The 23047-nt window shown below is 43.6% G+C and overlaps 1 protein-coding gene across 1 annotated transcript in view; it reads right to left on the minus strand.

Moving 5' to 3' along the window:
* JMJD1C (jumonji domain containing 1C) overlaps window positions 1–19897 on the minus strand; it is a 179283-nt gene extending 159386 nt beyond the window's left edge. The window contains exon 1 of the mRNA XM_066619792.1: window positions 19661–19897. Within this exon, the coding sequence (XP_066475889.1) occupies window positions 19661–19819 (159 nt within the window). The 5' untranslated portion in view covers window positions 19820–19897. The remainder of the gene's footprint in view (window positions 1–19660) is intronic.
* Between the last annotated feature and the right edge of the window lie 3150 nt (window positions 19898–23047).

Consider the following 23047-nt stretch of genomic DNA (forward strand, 5'->3'; position numbering starts at 1 on the left):
ACCTCTTTTAGCCACTAGATGGGGTGAATAATGGAATCTAATGGAATAATTCCATAATTTCATTCCATTAGATTCAATTATTCACCCCAACTAATGGATGAATGTGGTATAGTGTCTATACCAATGCATTCTGGAGCAACAAGAGGAGCAAGAAACCTGGAAGTGGGTCTTAAAAGTCATTTTTCCACAATTTGGTTTTGATTTGATTTTTTTTTAATACACAGAGAGTGCTGGATCAGAACCACAGTGGATAATGAGGCGCAACCTGTAATGGGACCTTGGGCTGACTGTGGCTTAGGTTTGAAGCCTAAATTGATGATGTCACTTCCAGTCATGATGTCACTTCCAGTGGGTCCTGATAAGATTGCAATTCTAAAAAGTGGGTCCTGGTGCTAAAAAGTTTGAGAATTACTGGGCTAAGAGATGAAAAAATGGGAAAGTGGTACCTGGATATTCCATGGCAAAAAACTCATGGGTGTCTCAGGGATAAAAAAAACACATCTGGGTTTGCATCCAAATGTGAACTTATTCCACGGAAAATACCCATTTTCAAATAGGTTTTTGCACATTTAGTATGAGCCTGAAGTTCAATTGCATGTTTAAACTGACCAAGGAGGTAAAGTTGTGCCAGTTTTAGGAGCTGAACCAGAGCCTGTGTGCGCCAGCTTACCGTTGGCACACATTGCCGTAGTGGGGAGGGAGTGGGGCAGGAGGAGAGCAGGACCAGTGGAGCTCAGCTGTACCAGATCCTGAGCCCCATTTCGGACCGCGCAGTCCTACAAAGGACTCTCTGATTCTATGCAAGTTCCTTTCCCCCGAGGAGGTGGTGGCGGCTGCCCAGGGTGTGCTGGGTGCCGTGGCAGCCTCACACACTGGGCAGCTCAGGATTGGGCTGCCTGATGGGATCACACTTCCATTTAAGAAACAGGTTTGCAGCCTGAAAGTGCTACTAGACCCCAAAGTGCTACTAGACCCAGTCTTCCCAAGTGGTTTCTATGGCACAAAACCTTGTATGAACTTTAATTGGTTTTCCATGTATGATCCTTCTAAGTAAAGATGATTTAGTTGAAGTTATCCATGGTTTAAAGACCATGTAAGAAAAGCACTGCTGGAACAGATCAAGGCATCCAGTAACCTGTTTCCTACTTTGACCTACCAGTTGTCTCTTGGTAGCCCATAAACTAGAGATGACAGCATACTACTCTCTTGTTACTGCTACCCTGCACCTAGGATTCAGAAGCACAATGCCTTTGATTCTGTAGATAGCATGACTAGTAACCAGAGACAGACTTGACTTCCGTCGACACATTCATTCTCTTTTAAAACCCTTCAAAGCTCAAGACTAACACTGCACACTGAGGTAGTGAATTTCACTCTAAGCTCAAGACTAACACTGCACGTTGAGGTAGTGAATTTCACAGATTAATAATGTGCTGTGTGAAGTACTTCCTTTTGTTTGTCTGGAATCTCTCACCAATCAGTTTCATTGGATGACCCCTGGTTACAGTGATGTGAGCAAGGGAGGAGAACCTCTCTTCATTTACTCTTTCCATACTATATCCAACCTTGACACTCTTTATTTCACAGATTAATAATGTGCTGTGTGAAGTACTTCCTTTTGTTTGTCTGGAATCTCTTTACAGGTGTCTTTTTTCTAAGCCAAAAAAAGCCCCAAACACTGATTTCTTTCCTCAAAGGGAAAGTGCTCCAGTACTGTGATTAATTTGATTGCCCTCTTTTGCCCTCTTTTGTGCTTTTTCTGGCTCTACAATATTCTTCTAAAGGTGTAGCAATCAGGTCCAGACACAGTATTCCAAACACAGCCTCATCACAGATTTGTGTAAGAGCAATATTACCAGTTTTATTTTCATTGCCTTTCTTAATGACCCACAGCTTAGAATTTTGCCTTTTTCACAGCTGTCACATGCTGGATTGTTTTCATTGAGTTATCCACCACAACACCAAGTTCTCCTTCCTAGTTTGCTCAGCCCCCCTCAGTGTATAAGTTGGAGATTTTTTTGCCCGAATATATATACTTATTGACACTGAATCATAATTGCCAGTTTGTTGTGCCCAATCACTCAGTCTATAGGGAACTATCCCATTTCACCTCACCATGGTATCTGCTCGAGTTGCTGTTGCCTCTTTGGTATCTCTTTTTAGTTTGTGAGCTCTTTGGGAACAAGGAACCATTAATTTATTTGCTGAGTTATGTAAACCACATCATGAACTACTTTTTTTTTTTAAGTGGTATATAAATATTCTTAATAATAATATTCACCATTTTGATTATTTTATCAATCAGTTTAAAGCAGATTTTAAAAAAAATCAATTTTTCAACCATTTTGACACTTTTCCTTAGGTCTTTCCCTGGGCAGCTGGCCTAAAAGCTTTTCCTTCTAGTCAAGAAGTTTTTCCTCCCAAAATCAAATTACATATTACTTGCATGATCCGTTATTAGGCTTGCAGTTTCATGATGCAGAAGCTGTTTGCTTTGCATACTGCATATACTGTAGTTCACAGTTCCTCCTTAATATCTTCCTTCAAAAGAATTACCACAATGGCACACTGCTGGCCTTCCAAGACTGACAAACTGGCCTTCTATGTCTTGGCCCTCCATTAGGGTACACCCCTACAGATTTACTTCAGGGTAACAACTGAGGGTGGAAGCTGCTACTGTTATTCTGCTGTGGCAGCCACAATGATGAAAACAGTACTACTCAGTACTGACACAGCTGGAGGTTCCATTTTAAGTCCCTCACAATGTCCAAAACCTTGATATAGCACTGCTTGCAGGCCCACCACTGTCAATACCTGTACTACTACTGGGTTCCCCTAAATTGTTCCTAGCGACGCTATGCTGGTGAAACCAAAATGCCACCCCCACATGTACCAATGCCAAGAGGAGTATTGCTCCTCATTATCACTGTTGCTGCCCCCACCATCTAGCAAGCCCACCAGGGCCCACTACATGGGGGGAGGGGGTCCTCTGCTAGTTACCAGGCATTGATGGAACTCCTCTCAGTACCAGCATGCCTGGAAGCATCATTTTAATTCACCCACAACATTTTGGCTCCTAACATAGTATCACTAGGATAGCATCATAGGACCCAATAGCAGGGCAGGCGTCAGAAATAGCAGGCTCTCCCAGCAGCAGAGATCCCAGTATTTGCCCAAGGGTGCCATATGATGAAGTTAGCCCCAAGTAGCATAAGAACAGCAACATTAATTTCAGTTACCTGAAACTTCAATTAGTTACCAAACATAAAGTTAGGTAGTATCTGAACGTACAGATAGAAAACTGAAAAACCTGATTTGGAACTGAACCCAAATATTTAATGGTGTGACCTGCAGAAACCTCTATTCATATTTTACATCATGACTTTGGTTCATATTATAGTCACACTGGCTGGAATACAATATAAGTAATACTTTCTGTTGGCAAAGGAAGAACTGATGCTATACTTTTTATTTAGCTGGCAAATTCAAGTGGGAGAGGGGAGCTGTTGCTTTAAGTTTAACATGCACCACCACGGAAATACCTGCAAGTGTCAGGAAGCCACACCATCTCTCAGCAATATATTCCAATAGTCCAGTGTTTCTCAAACTGTGGGTTGGGACCCACTAGGTGGGTCACAAGACAATTTCAGGTGAGTCCCCATTCAAGCCAATATTTTATTTTTAATATATTAGACTTGATGCTACCATGATATGTGACTGCATTTGGGGAAATGTTATAGACCTGTACTTTTAGCAAACTACTATGTATATCCTTTTAACAATGGTAGTAAAGGAAACTTACTCCTGGGTAAGTGTGGGTAGGATTACAGCCTAGGATAGTTAAAAATTTTCCTGCTTGATGATGTCACTTGCGGTCATGACATCACTTCTGGTGGGTCCTGACAGATTCTCATTCTGTCCTGGTGGGTCCTGGTGCTAAATGTGTGAGAACCACTGTAATAGTTAATAATCTTGTAAAAATGAATACCTTAGTACAAACTCTGGGAGAGTTTGAGAGCCACTAAGTTCTTGCATGGGTGGGTGGGGGAAGGCAGCAGGGGCGGGGGAAGGCAGTGGTGCGATCCCTGGGATCGTGCCGCTCAGTGGGGCTGCAGGGGCTTGGGTACACATACCCAAGCCCTTGCAGCCTCCCAGGGGTGCGGGGAGCCCGGCACGACCTGCAGCAGGGCTCCCCGCAGCAGTGAAAGTGAAAGTAGATGCAGTGAAAGTAGATGCGGATCTTAAGGGGGCAGGGTCCAGGGCCCACAAGCTGGGGCGTCACGATGCCCCAGTTTGAAAAGCCCTGCCTTAGTACAATGGTTCTCAAATTCCCCCGTCCCTTTAAGGGATGGGGGAAGGGAAGGGAGGCAGCAACATGATCATGGGGACATGATCCTAAGGTGGGCAAGGGGGAGTGCTTTGAACTTACTGTGAAAGTTGTAGGGGTGCAGCAGGCTGCAGGAGGTGTGGGGAGCCCTGCGCAGCCCTCCATAGCACTCCCCAACTCTTGGAATCTGCAATAAAAGTGGGCGCAAAGCACCTCCAGCAAAATGGAAGTGCTTTGCGCCTGCTTTTACTGAAGATTCCAAGAGTCGGGGAGCGCTGCGGAGGACTGCAAAGCACTCCCCCACCTCTCACAGCCTGCTGAAGCCCTACATCATTCACAGTAAGTCCGAAGCACCCCCCTTAGTGATGCGATCCTGGGGATTGTGTCACTGCCCTAGCCCCTCCCTCGCAAGAACTTACTGAAGGAGTAAAACTCCCTCAAAGTCTGAGAAACACTGCCTTAGTAAACAATAAATATAAATAAAACAATGTTTGAATGTCACTGACTTGCTAGTAGAGACAATGAAATACAGACACGCTGTGGTATCCATGGAGGTTCTGTTCCAGAACCCCCCACAGTTAAGTGAAACTTTGCATACCAGGAAACGCCCCGAACCCTCTGGAGGTGAGGGGAACTCTGCTCCTCTTGCCTCTGAAGGGTCTTCTGAGCCCAGGATATGGTGCACACCTCAGCCTGCGGCCGCTACCAAAATCAGATTAACTCCTAGAACGAAAAAAGCGACTTTTGGAAACGGGACGTGACGTTTTTAATGCCTTATAAGGGGCCTCCAGAGGGGAAGTGCAGGAGAGGGACACGGACCCGATCCACAGGTAAGTGAATCCGCAGATACGGGGGGGGGGGTCCTGTAGATTGTTTTCTGACAAGCTACAACCTTGAAATTCAATATACAAATGGCCCAAGGCACACCATTTACAGAAAGAGTCTGAACAGGGGTAGGGGTACTTGTATCTATCTTTTCAAAACACAAGAAGCAATTATTGCTAAATTTCAGATTTACTAGTTATTTTAAAAAATTTCACTCTCCTTAACAGTAAGTCAAAGCAGCTTTCAAAAAGCATCAAACACAAATACACACAAAATCAAAGGTAATAGAAACAGTCAATACAATAGAGAACTACACAGAAAGTAAAATTATAAAAACCATCTATGAAGCCCTGACAAAAACCAGGCCTTCAACCAGCAGTGAAAATAAATGAGGATCCCACCCTCACTTCCAGGGGAACGGAATTTCATAGTGCAGGTGCCACCACTCACAAAGTCATCCCACAAGCTGATGCTGTTGCTTATGACCTCTCCAACCCTTAGAATGCCTTCAGGGGGAGGCAAGGAGCATGAGTGGCTCTCAACGTGGCACCGCTGGGGTGGTGATATCGCCAAATCGCCTGGGGTCATGAGGACCCTTGGACCCTCCAAGGTATGCCACTGCCCAGAACAAGTCTTCACAGGGCACAAAGGGTTGCAGCATTAAAAGGAGATGGGCACAAATACTCCCCCCTTTCACAAACAGAATTGCCTTTTGTTTGTGAAGAGAATCTTTACAAACTTCTGGACACAAGTCATATAGGCAAACACAGCCCCAAATATTTTAAGGCACTTCCAGACCACATCTGGCACACATATTTAGACAGAAAAGTTTGAAAGTAAATTGGTAGGTTGCCCCGTAGAAATAAGGGATCAGAACTTAAGACAAGAAGTTCTGATAAAAAAGGCAAGCATGCCTGAAAAGAGCAAGCCAATCCAAGCCACATGGGATGGAATGTTGGATGGCCACATTTTTGAATTTGAGAAATGGGGCACTTCCATTATGTGGAGCTATGTTACAGAATGCAATCTCTCCATGGCATATAAACAAAACCTTTCTTTGCCTTAAAGTTACACTGGACAATTAAGTGGTTAGCAACTGTCAGTCATAGTGACAGTGCTTTTTACATTTCTACATCCTAAACAACAGGAAAAAGGACAATTCTTATCTGCACTGGACAATATAGATGGTTTATTTTAAAGAAGACCTATTTAGACTGCTCCAGACCAAAGGGGTTATAGTCTATAGTCACATGCATATACAATTCTCAAGCAAGAATGCACAATGTGATGTAAAAATTTAAGTATCAATATGAAATTGGGTTCTCCTTGTACCTTCTTCAATGCTCCTTTTCAAAAATAATCTTAATAGATTTTCAGTAATGTCACACCACTAAAACAAAACAAACACAGTTTAAAATAGTGTTTCTCAACCAGTGGTACAGGTACCACCAGTAGTACTTGAGGTTGTGTCTAGAGCAAGGGTGCCCAAACCCCAGCCCTGGGGCCACATGCGGCCCTCGAGGCCTCTCAATGCGGCCCTCAGGAAGCCCCCAGTCTCCAATGAGCCTCTGGCATGCCAGAGCTTTGTTGGAGCCCGCACTGGCCCAACGCAATGCAGCATGAGGGTGACTGTTTGACCTCTCACATGAGCTGTGGCATGAGGGCTCCCTCCACTTCTTTCTGTTTCACGTCTGTGATGCAGTAGCGGCAGCAAAGGAAAGGCCAGCCTTGCTTTGTGCAAGGCCTTTTATAGACCTTGAGCTATTGCAAGACCTTCATTCATTCATATAAGTTCGTCTTTAATATATTCATTTATGTAAACTTATGTAAATTTATTCAAATTTTAAATGTAAATTAATTCTTTTTCCCCCTGGCCCCTGACACAGTGTCAGAGAGCTGATGTGGCCCTCCTGCCAAAAACTTTGGACACCCCTGGTCTAGAGGTATTCACAGGACCCCTGGACACCTGCCGCCCAGCAGTAGACCAGGAACACAATGCAAAAAGAGGCTTGGCTTGGCAGGCAGAGCACCAAAGCACACATTTCCATGCTCGAAAAAGCCCTCCCATGCACCCTGAGCCTCTTACAGGTGTTTGTCACATCGCATCTTGCCTTCCAACCCAGAAGTAACGAATGATAATGTCACTGTCAGTTACATCCAGTTGTACTTTGAATAGGTGGACTATCTGAAGTGGTAGGACAGCGGACAAATTTTGAGAAACACTGGTTTAGAACTTCTAACTAAGGTTCTTTTCTAGATACAGTTGAGCACCTAATTGTTATTACTAGAAATGTTCTTAAATATTTTTAATTTTTTGCAGATTTCATTTTTCCCAAGAAGGAAAGTGCAGAAGGTGGTATTATGCATTTTATTCCAAGGGTACATGTTTATAAATTGATAAATTATAATTGCTTTAAAAGTATACTGGATAGGTGATATAGGTGGTATAGTGCCAGCAGATGCAGCCGCAGTCATTACCAATGCAACCCCAGTCCAGCCCATTATTTACTGTTTCAGTAGATTTGGGTTTTTTTTTTCTTAACAAAAATGAGAAATGCAGAATATGGTGTTATACGTTTTTATTTCATTATCACTGAAAAATCACATCTCTCATTATTACCTCTTCAGCACTCCTACCTAGTTATCCAACCCCCAAAGTTCTTTTGCTTGTCAATAGTATATAGCCCCTTCTATTCTTAAGATCTCTCTCTTGTCCTCCTCTCTCTTCGGCCTTCATTTTTCAGTTTGATGCTCTCCCCACTTGTCTTCCACTCAGGAATCTCCTTCCAGCATGCTTCTGTTTCTTAGGGCACAATCCCAACCCCTGACATAAGCACTGGCAATGAAGCTCCAAAGCAAGGGAACAAACATTCCCTTACTTTGAGGAGGCCTCCATGAGTGACACCCAACTGCAGGATGCAGCATGTGTCTCATTGGTACCGCTATGCCAGTGCTGGAAAGCACTGACATACGGGGTTAGGATTGCGCCCTTAGAGTCGCTTCAGATGTACAATCCCAATATGTCTACATACTATATATGCATTACATTCCCTGTAATGCCTTGAATAGCACATACACAAAATAAAGGCTAAAGACCAATTATGGCTCTCTATAACATGTATGTATATTAAACCTTCAGTCTCCCTGTCTGTACATAGTCACACATCCAGATTAAGTGCATATATTGTGCCCTGTGTGATCTTTTCACCCATCTCCCATCAGTTCCTCCTCAGATCTCCCTCCCCTAACTTCTTTCCCTCAGGCCTTTGTCATGTCCGTTTGGTTTATCGTCAAGAATATTCCATCTTCTGTATTTATACCTATCTGTTTTATAGATAAAATGATATGATCTGTTACCTATGTGAAACTGTAATGAGCAGACTCTCTAGGGTACCACAACTATCTTAAAATGCTATCTTTAATATAGAAGTTACAAACTCTACAAACACATCTTTTCACGAAAGCTTTGCTATAGGATAGACAGACTACTAAATCTGGCCTGTACCATTTCAAACCAGCAGGTTCCAACTCTTAAAGATGCAATTGTGAGCAACTATTCTAGAATCTCTGAGGTAACAGTAGTTGCTAGGGTTTCCTACCAAAAGCAGGAACAGTAGTAGTAGATTATAAATGTTTAACAATATGTTAGTTACATGCAATGGTACACTTTACTATCAAGAAGAGAAAAATTTTAAGAATTGTCTAGTTTTTGCACATTTATTGTGTTTGAAATTTGTTCCTCAATACTGACTCATAATATATTCCATAATGGAAGTTGCAATAATCAATTCAACAGCCAAATTGGGTAGCGGAAAGGTGTTTGGTTTACACACAGTTAGATGAAAGCAACCAGTCAGCCACCACCTGCTCCACTTTTAATACACACACAAGAATCTAGCTGTAGCCAAGAATCAATTTTTCCCCTCATCAACTTTATAATGAAACTACTTAAAACAAAAAGTAAGTGAGGACTTGCTGTACAATCAGCCCTCAGTATCTGCCGGGGTTTGGTTCTCTCTCCCTCCACAGATACTAAGATCTGCAGATACAGGGGTCTACTTTAAAAAGTGTTTTTAAAAAGCCAAAGAAAGTCAGAAAATAGCCTTTCCTAACATAGTGCTGCAAAACCATGTTATTTGCAGGGCTGCAGGGCACTCAATGGTGCTCCAGAAGCAATTTCTAGACCAGTGTCTTTTTCAGTGGCTGTTGTTGGTGTCTCTTCTGCATCTCCATTTTGATTGCAGGCCCTTTGGGGCAGGGAACCATTTCTGAATTTATTTTGCTGTATCATCCACTTTGAAAACTACTTTTGGTTGAAACATGTAGATAAATACTCTTAATACTGTAATAACAATAATTTCTGGTTCATATGACCTTCTCCCTTGGTGCCAGTTCACCCCAGTGCAAGTGGGGTGGAAGTGACTTCCATGGAAGACACAGAACGTCACTGAAAGTGGCTTCCATGGCACCATCGATTGCCCTGCAAATAGCACAGTTTTCCAGTACTATGGTAGAAAGGGCTATTTTCTGACTTATTTTGATTTTTAACACACTTTTAAAAGCAAACCCCAGCATCCACAGATGAGGTGGATCCACTGTATTAAGGCCATGGGAAAAAAAGTCATAATGAGACATAAAGGTACCATAGTATGAAGTAAAAATGAAAGGAAAAATGTGCTGCTAAAAATAGCAAACTTTCTCTACATCTGGTTTCTCCAGATGGGGACAGAAAATGTACAGAGATTAACTCTTTTCTACAGCCTGATCCACAGGGCCAAATCCACCTCTTTTTGAAATAAAACATATACAGGCAGGCCCCCTCTGTTCCATATCCACAGATCCAGTATCCATGGTTTAGAATACCTGCGAATCCAGGAGCCCCCATGCCCATTAATGTTATTTAAATGCTTACCGAAACAAAAATGTTCTTGCTTTACAGGTTGCTATAAGCATACAAGTTTATAGTGATCCATGCTGCTTCCTGGCAGCCTGAGCACTTGAAAAAGCTACATCAAGGTTAATAGGAAGCAGTTAACTTCCACTTCATGTTAACCTCGATCTAAGCTTTTTAAGAATTCAGGCTGCCAGCAAGCACTATAAGCTTGTGTGCTGATAGCAACCTGTAAAACAGGAACATTTTCAGTTTGATAAGCATTTAAATAAGTTTAATGGGAATTTGGGGGCCACAGAGACAGGGTTCCCTGTACTACGATTTCCATATCTGCAGAAGGATCCCTGCAATGGATCCCGCTGTAGATATGGGGGCACGTACAAAGAGCCCATGCCTATGCATGTTTACACAGAAGTAAATCCAATTATAGTCAATGGGGCTTACTCTCAGGTAAGTGTGGATAGGATTGCAGACACTGAAAGAAAAGTACAGCCTGGAAAATGGGAGGCCAGGTGAGGAGCTAACATTTGCCTCTTCACCTCACGAAAAGAGAAGGTAAGGAGAGAAATTATACCAGTGCAAGAGGTGGGGCATATCTGCCCCAATAGGCCAGTTCAGATATAGTTACAGACACCAGCCAACTCACACACAAGGGAATTAGATAAGGATTCCTTTCATAGTTGGTAACCAACTGTCATTTCCTATTTAATCTGAACTTGGGAAAGCGTGGTGAGTGGGCTCAAACCAAAGTTAGTTAAGCCAGGATCAGTTCCAGACCAAACCAAAAACAGAAGCTTCTAATCTCCGCTCTTTGTGCATGAAGGACATAAGAAGAGCCCTGCTGGATCAAATCAAACCCATCTTGTCCAGCTTCCTGTATCTCATAGTGAGCCACCAGATACCTCAGGGAGCGCACAAGACAACATGATACCTGTTGAAAGTTCTTGCATCTGGCCATTAGATAGGCTACCTCTAAAACCCTTTTCACTAAGGTTGCACAAAGTCATTAGAGCTTATAACCTATGATGAATGTTTCCCTCACAAAACTGTCCAACTCTCTTTTAAATACATCAAGGCCAGGTGCCATTTCAACATCCTGAGGCAAGGAGTTCCACAGATTAGTTATGCAATGAGTAACACTGCATAACTGATCTTTTGTCTAATCAAATTTTTCAGCCAGTCAATTTTAGTGGATGACCCCTGGTTCTGATACTGTGCAAGAGGGAAAAAGAACTTCCCTCTATCTACTTTATCCATCCTATGCACAATTTTATACATCTCATTCATGCCTCCCCCCCCAGGAGCCTTCTTTCTAGACTGAACAGCCCCAAATGCTGTAGCATTTCCCTGAAAAGGAGGAACTGCCCCAGTCCATTCATCATTTTGGTTGCTCTCTTCTGCATCTTCACCAGTTCCATTTATCCTTTTTGAGATATGGCAACCACAAGTGGAAATAATACTCCAGATGTGGCCACACCACTGATTTATATAACAGCATAATAATATGGGTCATTTTATTCTCAATACTTTTTTAAATTATCCTGAGGTGGTTTTCTTCATAGCCACTGCACACTGTGTTGGCACATCCATCAAGTTGTCCACCAGATCTCTCTCCTGATTCATCTCAGACAGCTCAGAACTTAACAGCATATATGTGAAATTATGATTTCTTGCTTCAGTATGCATCACCTTACAACAGCTGTTCCCAAACAATTTTGACTGGCAGCTCCCTTGACCTACTGGGCCATGGCTATGGCTCCCCATTAGGGCTACAATCCTATACACTGTATAAGATGGTGCATTATTTGCAAGGATTCCACTGCTCCTCAGGAAGCCACGGCTCACAATTTTGGGAACCACTCCCTTACACTTACTTCCATTGAAGTACATCTGCCATTTAGTTATTTGATTTTTCTCTGTAAACCACTTTGTGAACTTTTAGTTGAAAAGCGGTATATAAATACTGTTAATAATAATAATTTTGTTGGAAGACTGCCATTTTGTTGCCATTCCCCCAATTTGGAGAGATCCTTCAATAGCTCTTAACAATCCATTTTAGATTTCACCATCTGGAAAAGCTTGGTGTCATTCGCAGCCTTGGCTACCTTGTTGCTTATCCCATCTCCAAATTGTCTGAACAAGATGAAAAGCACCGGTTCAAAAATTGATCCCCTGGGGCTCACCATCTCTCTCCACTGGAAAAATTGCCCATGTACTCCCATTCTCTGCTTCTTGTTCTTCAATCAGTTTCTAACCTTAAGAGGACCTGCCTTCTTATTCCCTGACTGTTGAGTTTAGCAGGAGCCTTCAGTGAGGGACTGCACCAAACACCTTCGGAAAGTCGAGATATACCATATCAACAGGTTCACCCACATCCACAGCTCAAAGAACTCTAAAAGATTTGTGAGGCAAGACTTACCCCTACAGAAGACATGCTGATTCTCTCTCAACAAGGCTATACATTCCAAGATTTTATCTTTGATTATGCTTTCCACCATCTTATCTGGAACAGATGTTAGGCTAACTTACTTGTAGACTGTCCACATACCTCCTCCCTCCTTCTAAAAAGACTGGCGTTACAGACACTATCCTCCAGTCCTCTGGTATATTGACTGTTTTAAGCAACAAATTGCATATTGCAGTCAGGAGAGCAGTACAGGTATGTGGTAGTTAATGTTCCAAGCAGTGATGGACCGCATATACAATCATCCCTGGGTGGTCTGCCCGAGAGTGAGGGCACCCCAAAAAGCCCAATAACAGCACTCTAAAACTACCCCGCCACTGCTCACACAGCTAAAAGTATTGGCTGCTCTAGCAACCAGATATCACCCCAACAGGCATTGCACAGTGCCAGCTGATGGCCAGCATTCTGGTTTGTTCCTGGACCATCAGTTGGCCCCACAAGGTACTTGTTCATATATTGACAGTCCACTGGTTAATGACAGGCTTCAGGGAATGTATGTGCACTAAGATCCATGCTAAGGTAAGGTAAGATAAGATCCATACTAAGCAGTGTGGGGGTAGAATGGGGTGGGGGGGAGGGCAGGGAGCTAGAGGAAGAAATATCAAAATAGTCTCTACAAAAGAAATGAAATGAGGACAGCAAATCAAACTGAAACAACATATATGGGACAAGATGACCAATGGCAGTAATCTACAAGGTTTAATTTCTAGTGCTGATTTTGTTCTATGCATGCCAACAATTACCCCTAAGGATAGTTTGGGGTAAGGATATAGTTGTCCCTAACCAATGTAGTTTCCAGCTAGGGGAAAAGTTAGGGGGAAATCAATCAGTGGCCAAATTAACAAACAGGTGGAGAGGGAGGAAAACACTGAATGTGTATCAAAATACACATTCAAGTTCATATGCCTATCAGTACTGCTTTACTCTTGAGAGATGCATATTCCCATCCAAAACTAGCCACCTTGAGAGGAACTGAAGTACTGTATAGGCTTTGCCCATATAATGCACTATATAAATAAGTGAAACTTCTTGTACCTGGAACTGACACTGTGCAGAGCAGTTTGCATACACAAGCTTTTCTTTTTACACCTCCTGAAACTACATATATACTACTACATACATGTTTGCACATCTAGTTAAGGCTGCAAAATGGAATGGCAACTGTGGAACCACCAGTAATATTATACATTTGCACACATCAGCATGTACTCCAGTGCTATATAGTGTGTATCAGTTTACATAATTCTGTTTTGGGGGGCTCGAATCTTACATGAACCCAAATTGCACAGAAAAGCAAAGATATCCAAGCCATTTTCCAAGGACATATCCAAAATCATGGGGAAGCAAAATAAAAATTCTGCAGAAACGGGCCTTATAAACCCCTAAGCAAGATGGAATTGGCAAGAATAACAAGAAAGCAAGAGACACTACTCAGTAAAACAGCATATAACATCTGTAAACAGAAGGACTGAGTTCATCTAATCAAGCCTCTTGCATCAAACCATGATTTCTCTCATCCATTTGAGTAAATCATGATGTAACAATATAAATGGAAAGAGGCGTGGTACAGTTTTGTATTGCCTAATCTTTGACCCAGATCCAATGCTATCAGCCCAAGTGATATACAATACAGAACAACATGCATTACACCTCTCAAGTTCTCAGCCCATTCTCAATTGCTACTACCTTCAAGGAGCATTCTAAAAACTTAGGTTCTACCATACTATTTTCTGTCCTATTCCCTGGTCACCTGGCAAACCAGCCGGCCTACTCAGAAGAACGCAAAGCAGCCTCTTGAAAATTGCGAGACTCTCCCAAATTCATAAAAACTCTGCATTTAAATTTTATGTCAAGCAACACATACAATGGGAGCAATTTCAGAATGTATTGAGAAGAGCCTAGCAGTGCCAGATTTGTGAGAAACAGTTTCCATTATTGTTGAGAAGAGATGAAAGGTTAGACATTTCTTCACATGCTACCATATTGGCCAGCTAAATTTATCAGTGTATCACATTCCGCCATCACCATAAATATTCCAGATTGCCCTTATTCTAATTTCCTTTTGATAGTGAATACCAGATACACTCAAAAAATGGTTTCTTCTGATTATAGGGTAGCAAAAATTCACTGATTACCTGAACTGGTTAACAGGCTTTGGGTGTCCTCAGATATTCTTTTGATGAAAGCCAGAAGCAGATGATACCCACTTAGCACCACTTCAGACTCATTTTATCAATGTATATACAGTATTTAAAAAATCTGGATGCACATCATACGTGAAAAATTGTACATATGTCTGTTACTGCACATACACACTTTTGGAAGACTGGAAGCTGGTTCCCAAAGTTAGTGCACATGTTATCATGTACAATCTCCATATGACACTAAATATGGTTTTGGTTGCGTACGAGATGGACCCCCAAAGAGCTAAATATCAAATTCTTCACAAACTGCATTTGCAGCTATTGAGAAGCCAGTTAAGTGATGCAAAATTATTTCAGAGTTTTCTCAGACAAAACTATAAAGTTCATTACTAAAAGAATTATGTTTACTTGAAAGTTCTGACAGCTATCACATGCGTGTTTTAAGCAGAAACCTCTTGCCCCTAAAGCATATTATCTGGAGCCTAGCCCCTCTCTATAAGTAACAAAGGAGTTAAACAGGAATCACTCATTTGTTGACACTTGTGATGCTAATGTAATGTTCAGAGTTCAGATGCTAATGTATTAGTTCAGCACATTATGCAACGCATTTTGCTTAAGAAAAATCAAAATTTCATTTCTTGCATTGATATAACTAAAGGTATTCCTAGAGTTTGTCTAACATTAACAGCCTTCCCTTAAAACAATTTCGTAACTATAGGTAACACAAAAGATAACCCTGCAGAATTTTCATTTCCACCCCCCCCCTCCCAATTCCAAAGCAAACATGAATTTTCATTCTTCCCCCAGTCCCAATTCCAAAGCAAATGTACACCCTGACCAGATGTATGCCATATTAGTCCAGGCTTGTGAAAAGTCATTCACCTGTGACAGGGAAAGAAACACACAGAACAAGTCATTAGCTCTTAATCTGGGAAGGAGAAAGAACAGACACCATTTGCATGGCATAAGAAACTGGGTGTCCACTGTTTGTATTTGCAACAAGGTATTATGCTACAGTTTACACCAAGATAAACACTAGACAAGACGAGCCCTGCAAACTGCATATGGCCCACCAAGATTTATCCCTTGGTATGCTCTTCCATAATTCCAGTTTCTAGGCTCCAAGAGGGACCAGGGAGGACAAGAGGAAAATATTAAGTTAATCTGAAAGGCTCTGAATTGAACTTCTGGCACAAATTCCTCCTGTACTATGCCCTCCTGAAGCTCAAAGAGTACAGTATGTCTGGATTTAGCTAACTATCCATTATACATGCATACTATACTTTAATTGCAAAAAAATTTCAGGACAATTTATAATACAAACTGAACTACTACTACTTCAGTAATACTACTGAAGTACTACTACTTTAGTAATACTACTGAAGCTGACCAAAGCTTCCAAATCAGAGAAAGCTGTATGCAACGCAAAGACAACACACTCATTTTTCAGACAGCAGATGCCAGCAACAGAATAATTACTGCCAGCTGGTTTGGTCATCCACTTCAGAGTCCCACTGACACATACCAGAAAATGGAGGAAGTGAAAATCTTTCATTTTTCAGAGGGAATACTAACACTCAAACTCTAGATTGACAATGTTCCACAATACATTTGAAACGGTGTTTTGAAACTATAACACAGAAAATGTGGTGACCTATAAAGCAAATCAGAAGAATGGTCCACAGTAAATGCTTTAGAATAACTGTCCCAGATGGTTTTCATTATTTTGATTTGCTAGTAGCTTCAATGGAATAGAGTGAAATTGACAAGTTGAGACAGTTTCTCAACCGCTATCCATCTCCTACATAAAGGAACTACCAGTAAATATATACATATATATTTATTTGCAATAAAAAACTAATTTCACTCAACAGATTACCCACAGACGTTGAAACTATTCATAGAAACAACCTAAGAATGGAAGCCTAGAAGGATTATCAAAAATTCTCCACCCACAACAGCAGTCAGTAGAGAAGCCAACAATGACCAAGAAACTCCCTTCTACATTCCAGAAACTGAAATAGAGCTCTTTCAAGAACATTAACTGTGTCTACAAGATTCTTAACAGTAATCGCTGTTCCAATTACTTGGAAATGTAAAATCTAATCATTTTTCAGCCAGTTTACTCTTACTAAACTGCAGAACTTTGAATTATCTGCTTTTTTTAAACCTTGCACTTTATTGATTTGTGAACAGTCCCAATTTGGGCAGACAGGTCCTATGCATGTTTACTCAGAAACAAGTCCCGAAGGGTGTTTATTCCCAGATGAGCATACATAGAATTCCAACATTACAAGTATTTCCAGAGGGTACTTTTCCAAACAAATTAAGTTATTTGCTTGCTGCAAAGCAGCTAGACTGTTCCCCTCATGGTAATGCCATCTGTTACAAGGATATCGCATTTTCCAAACACATGAACTCCAGTATTTGTTTCCAAGAAAATAGGATTTTTTCCCCAGTTTAGCACATCCACTACAACCATAACTAATGTGAGGAATTTGACTGCATGAGTGTTATCAGTACCTATTCAACAGTATTTATAGTACACCATGCCTGTACGACTGTGTGCCTTTTATGGGTTATTTTTTCACATTTTTTTTTAAAGAGAGAGCACTTCCCCCAGCCCACATGGTACAAGTGTGGGAACACTCAAGTTTAACAGACTGAGGGCACAATCCTAACCTACATTCCAGCACTGACATAAGGGTAATGCAACTTTGAGGTAAGGGAACAAATACTGCCATACCTTGAGGAGGCCTCCGTGACTGCCCCCCAACTGCAGGATGCAGCACATGCCCCACTGGCACAGCTATGTCAGTGCAGAAAAGTTGGTTAGGATTGCGCCCTTAGGGCACAATCCTAACCCCTTATGTCAGTGCTTTCCAGCACTGGCATATCAATGCCAATGGGACATGTGCTGCATCCTGCAGTTGGGTGTCACTCACAGAGGCCTCCTCAAAGTAAGGGAATGTTTGTTCCCTTACCTCAGAGCTGCACTGCCCTTATGTCAGTGCTGGAAAGCACTGACATAAGGGGTTAGGATTGTGCCCTTAAATGATGAACAGCAGCAAAGTCCCATTTCCACAGCAACAGTCCAAGGTTTTAACTTTTTGCTTTTTATTTTTTTATTTCATTCTTTAAAGGTGGAGTTCTCAGCATTTCCAATACACACTACCTCAATTTTTGTTTTAAAATACTGCATTTGCAAATACATATTCCCTTACAACAAGCCTAACCTTCATCCATCCATCCCACAGGGAAAAGAGATTGTACTACTGAGAGACTGGAGCTATATGAGTTTACACTAAGAACAATACCTTCTAGAAGGAGCCTTGTAAAATTATGATAAAATCTCTGTCATCTATTTTTATTATATTTGTCCCCTGGACTTCAACTGCTGGATTAAGGGTTTGTAAATGTGGGGGGGGGGGGAGGGGAATAATTTTTTCCCCAGATCAATATGCTACTTTCTAATTAAAATAATTTATAAACATATATTACACACTTCTGCACTAAAGTGTAAATATTCTGCAGAATCTGAAGCCAACATGGAAAGGGAAAACATTACGATCTCATATGAAAGCATATACTTTTTTAAAGACAAAGAGGCACACATCATTAGGGCTGCAAAATCAAGAACTGAAGCAAATATGTAAAAGTCACTGTCAGTTTCTTTCTTTTTTAATTTAATTTGTTAAGGGGAAAAAATTGAACAGTTTGTCCCTAACAGTGCCTACGGCCTACACAGATCTATCAGAAAGTCAATTTAGAGACCATTGGATGGACTAAGAACAAGTTTCTATAAACACTGCAGTCCACAATGCAGATTGTACTAATAGTAACATAACCCACATAATTAGATTCTGAAAGGAATATTTAAAATAACAAAGGGGAGTAAAGTATTTAAGACACTAAAATGCCATTTAGAGATTATGTATTCATAACCAATGAAATCCAGGTCAGTATTTCCTGCTCTTCCCCCACCACAGAATATATTCTCTCTCTCTCTCTCTCTCTCTCTCTCTCTCTCCATGTACATTCCTACACCCATAAGGAAAACACTGGCAGCCAGACACAAGTTTTACAGAGAGCAATGACTTCAGAAATCATTTGCAAAAAAATTCCACAAGAGAAGACATATTGTAAATGTTCAACCTAGGACAAAAAAAAAAAAGCAAAGCACTGCCATCAGATTTGCCAGATGACAGCGCCTGTTTTACAATGGGGGAAAGGGGGGCCAAAAACAACCAACTCCTATTTCACAAGAGGAAAATGAATCGGTGTGTCAACGCCTTGTAGCCGCTTTCCTTATCACATATGCGAGGCACATACACAATTCCCCACATTAATATGAAGGGAGGCGAGTCAGCAGCAGTGGCTGGTGTGTGTCTGTGCTACAAACACACACACCTTTCCGCAAAACTCCCCTTCTGCAGATCGCCAACAGTTGGCGGTGGCTGTTGCTGTGCTGAGGATGGTTTTTACGTTCAGTGATCCACGTCGACCTGATTCCACACCAGACATTCCCTCCACCCCGTGTGTGTGTGTATCACTCTGTGTGTCTCTATTTGTGTGTGTCTCTATTTGTGTGTCTCTGTGTGTGTGTGTAAGTAACATGGAGAAAAAGGGACGGGAAATCAGCGCTTCCTTCTCCGCGAATGCGAACGGGTGAGAAGGAGAGAAAGAGAGAGATTTCCTCCCGCCGCTGCCCACCGTCAGCCCCTTGCGCGCTCTCCGGGGCCTCGAGAGGGGGAAATGGAGCGGATGTGTCATGTTCAGACTCCCCCACCGCCTTCCCCCTACCAGGAGCGGAGGGGGGAGTGTCCTGCTCCCACCTCCAGCCCTCCCGCCGTCTCCCCCACACAGCGAGCAGTCCCGCAGAGGGAGGGGGACGCCCGGTCCGGGCCCCCGGGAGCCGCATCCACTCCCCCGAGGGAGCTTCCCCTGCTGCCCACCGCGGGGCGCCCGGTCCCTCTCGCCGCCCAGGGAACGGCCTCAGCCCCTCTTACCGACAGCTCCGGGCTGCGCGAGTCCCGGTGGGAGACGGTGCGGATCACGCCGGCTCGCCAACGTCCGTTCTCCGGCGGCTCCTCGCCTCCCGCGCCCACCACGCACAGGAACCGCTTGCCCACCAGCTCCGGCCGCGACTCCACCGCCACCAGCGCCATGGCGGGCGCCGAGACACGCACCGACCCTCCGCCGCAGCAGCCGCGCCTCTCTACGGGTCGCCCATGCCCGGAGACCGGAGCCGGCGACGGCTGGGCGCCTCCCGTCTCTCCGCGCGGCTGAGGCGGTGAGCGCGAGGCTGCCTGTGCCTGGTCCTCCCCTCGCCCGCGCTCCGAGCCGGGCGCCCCGGGCAGCCGCCGCCGCCGCGCGACCAGCCTGACACAAACACACGGGAGGGAGGGGGAGGGGAGGGAGCGAGGGGCGGGGGAGGCGCTCGCGCTCCCTCAGAGCGAGCCGCGCCGCGCCGCAGCCCCGACCACTCCGCCCACACGAGCCCACTGCCATGGAGACCGGCACAACGCGCCGTCTCCCTCCGCCAGACCAGGCGCGCTGGGCGGGAGGGGCGCGGGGGGCTGCCTGGCCGGGGAAAGAGTCCGCAGCCCCCCCACAGGCCGCCGCCTGCGTGCGAGGGGGCTGGGAGATCTCAGCTGCCAGCATCGCGGCCGCGAGCCCGGCCTGCTCCCGCCCCAGCGCCGGGGGTCTGCAGGGGGAGCAGCGAGGAGGAGGAGGGAGCCCCTTATTTGTCTCTGGGAAGCAACAGAGTAGCGCTGGCGGTGGAGAGGCCGGCTGGGGGCTGCCGGTCACGACACCCCCGCCCTGCCTCTGGCTGCTGTGGCCGAGACCCCCTCTGCCCCTCCCCTTCCCCGCACGCCTTGAGCCCTCCTGGCGCCACTGGAAGCCGGCAGCTGGAATACCAGCGATCTGATATTCCAGGGTGCGGGGGCATTTACAGGGGGAACCCCCCCAAAGCAACCAATGACGATGTGTGCATTCACACGGTGGGTGGGTGGATAGAGCAGAAGCCATTCCGGAGCAGCAGCCTGTGCTTGTCTACTCAGAAGTAAGCCCCTTTGTCTCCCATGGAGCTTACCCTCAGGAAAGTGTGCCTGGGACTGCAGCCCCAGCAAACAGGCTATTCCTGAGCAAGGGCTCAGCAACAGTTCAGTGTGGTGATTGGTTGGGGGAAAGTTTATTCTCTCTTTTTGTGGGGTTTTGATTTGGGACTTGGGTTTTGTTGCAGCCTCTTAGGCTTTTGGGGATGGAGTAGCTCCCCCCCCACACTGCTGCCCATCTGCTGTCCCTCCCCTGGTTGCCATTCCAGACTCTGCCTGTTCCTCTGTTATCCGTAGAGGTCTGGGATTTTGTTTTGTCTTCAGTGCTTTCCCCCTCATCTCTGCAGGATGACTCACAGCGGCTGAGGTCACCCGTCTCTCTTGCTGAATGAAACACCCACCCAGGGAAAATTCTACCTATCCAGAGTAATGTTTTTGCACTGAGCAGAGTCTTCCCATGGTTACTGCACTGTGGTGATGCTGCTGTGTCTGCTTATCCTGCTGCAGTCAGAAGGACTGCATCAGCCTGGGGCAGGCACAGAGATGAACTGAGCTTTATCGTTCTGTTTTGGAAAGAACTGTGAGGCACAAATATTTCCTCCTGCCCTGACAGGTGATACTTTCTTTTCCAGGTACAGTGCAGTTCCCCTTTGCTAAATCTTAGCAACAAATCCATTGCTGGGGACACAGACAATCACTACTAGCACACTGTGTATGCAAAATGCCTCTTAATTAGCACTGGATGAGAGCTGTGCTATTACATTGTAAGCCTCAAAGTCCCAGCTTAGTCTGAAAAAGGAACAAATATTCCATACAGCTATCACTAAACAACCTGTGTGGGCTGGCAAGCCGAGTACTTGACAGGGCCTTTCCGGATGATCAAACAATGAGTGCTATACAGTACATTCTCCTTTGTATGTAAGCAGGATACTCTCACAGACTCCGTTCCAATTTGGTTAATGACATGGTAGGGTCAGGGTTGCCAGGTTGCAACCTGGAGATTTGCTCTATTCCTTTAAAGCTGGTGATTAAGCAGGAGATGCTGCAGCCACATCACCCATTGGTTCTTTCATAGATGCTTTTGTCTACCCTCTATCAGCTGCAGTAGTGAGCAGAACTCCACGTGTGCTGCACAGCAGGTAGGAGAAAGGAACAGAACACACAGAAGAAGCCATGCCTGTTGTCCTTCCCACTTTATCAAAAGATTTCAAGAAGCAGAACAAATCACTTATATGATCTCACCCATCTATGATCATTCCAGTAATGGATTTTACCATTCTGCGTAGACAGAGACCTTGGTGCATTTTGTTGATTTCAGAAACAGAAATGCACAATGGTGTAGGACACTGGGCAGGTAGAAGCCCTGCAACTTGTCACTTATGTCACATACCATATCTAATAAGCACAAAACTGAATTCCAAATGGCAATCATAATAGCAATGAATGGACTAATAAGGTAAAGCATTGCATTTTTCCAGGTGCAAAGTATTGCAATTTGAGTATTGGGAGGAAATGTGATAACCCTACAACAATGATGCAGTCTTGAGAGAAGACATGTGCAGTGTATGTTACAATAACGCACATACATATATTTCACACAGAAAAAAATGTGGAGAAGAAATGCTGAATATCTAGCAGACAGATTCAAAAATTCGGTTTAGCCCTAGATTTAATTAGGCAGTCTTGGACAAATCACTAAGCCATATTTGCGTATAATAACAAAGAAAATAATAATCTGCACTACAAGATTATTAGGAGAATGAAGGGAGATATAATTCAGTAAATTAATTGTGTTTGTAATTCCATCCTAGAATCTATTCAGTAGCGAATAGACAGACAGCTAGCAGACAGTTAAAACGATAAATTGATATATAATAATGTATAAAGTGATATATAATAACATATTATTTCTTCAGTGGCTGGTCTTATGACCGTAATAAAGTTCTACTACTACTATTTCTTCAGTGCCTAAGGACAGCAAGGTGTGGTAAAGTCTTAAAAACTGAATTAATAAGAACCAAAATCCTGCCTTCAGTCTTGCAGTCTAAATCTGTACACTGATGCTGCAAGTCTGTCCACATTTACTTGGGAGTAAGCCCCATTTAACACAATGAGACTTATTTCTGAGTAGATATGAAGAGGATTGGGCTGTAAAGTTGCAATCCTATGCACACTTTCCTGGGAGCAAGCCCCATAATGGGACTTACTTTCGAATAGACCCGCTTGTGATTGGGCAGTAAGTCCCCTACCTATGTACTGGTTCAATTGGTGCATAGCTCAAAACATTCAGCTCTTACCAGTCTAGCAGTATCATGTCTGTGAAACCACCACCAAAGG

The sequence above is a fragment of the Tiliqua scincoides genome, chromosome 3 (genome assembly GCF_035046505.1).
Source record: "Tiliqua scincoides isolate rTilSci1 chromosome 3, rTilSci1.hap2, whole genome shotgun sequence".
Lineage (NCBI taxonomy): Eukaryota > Metazoa > Chordata > Lepidosauria > Squamata > Scincidae > Tiliqua > Tiliqua scincoides.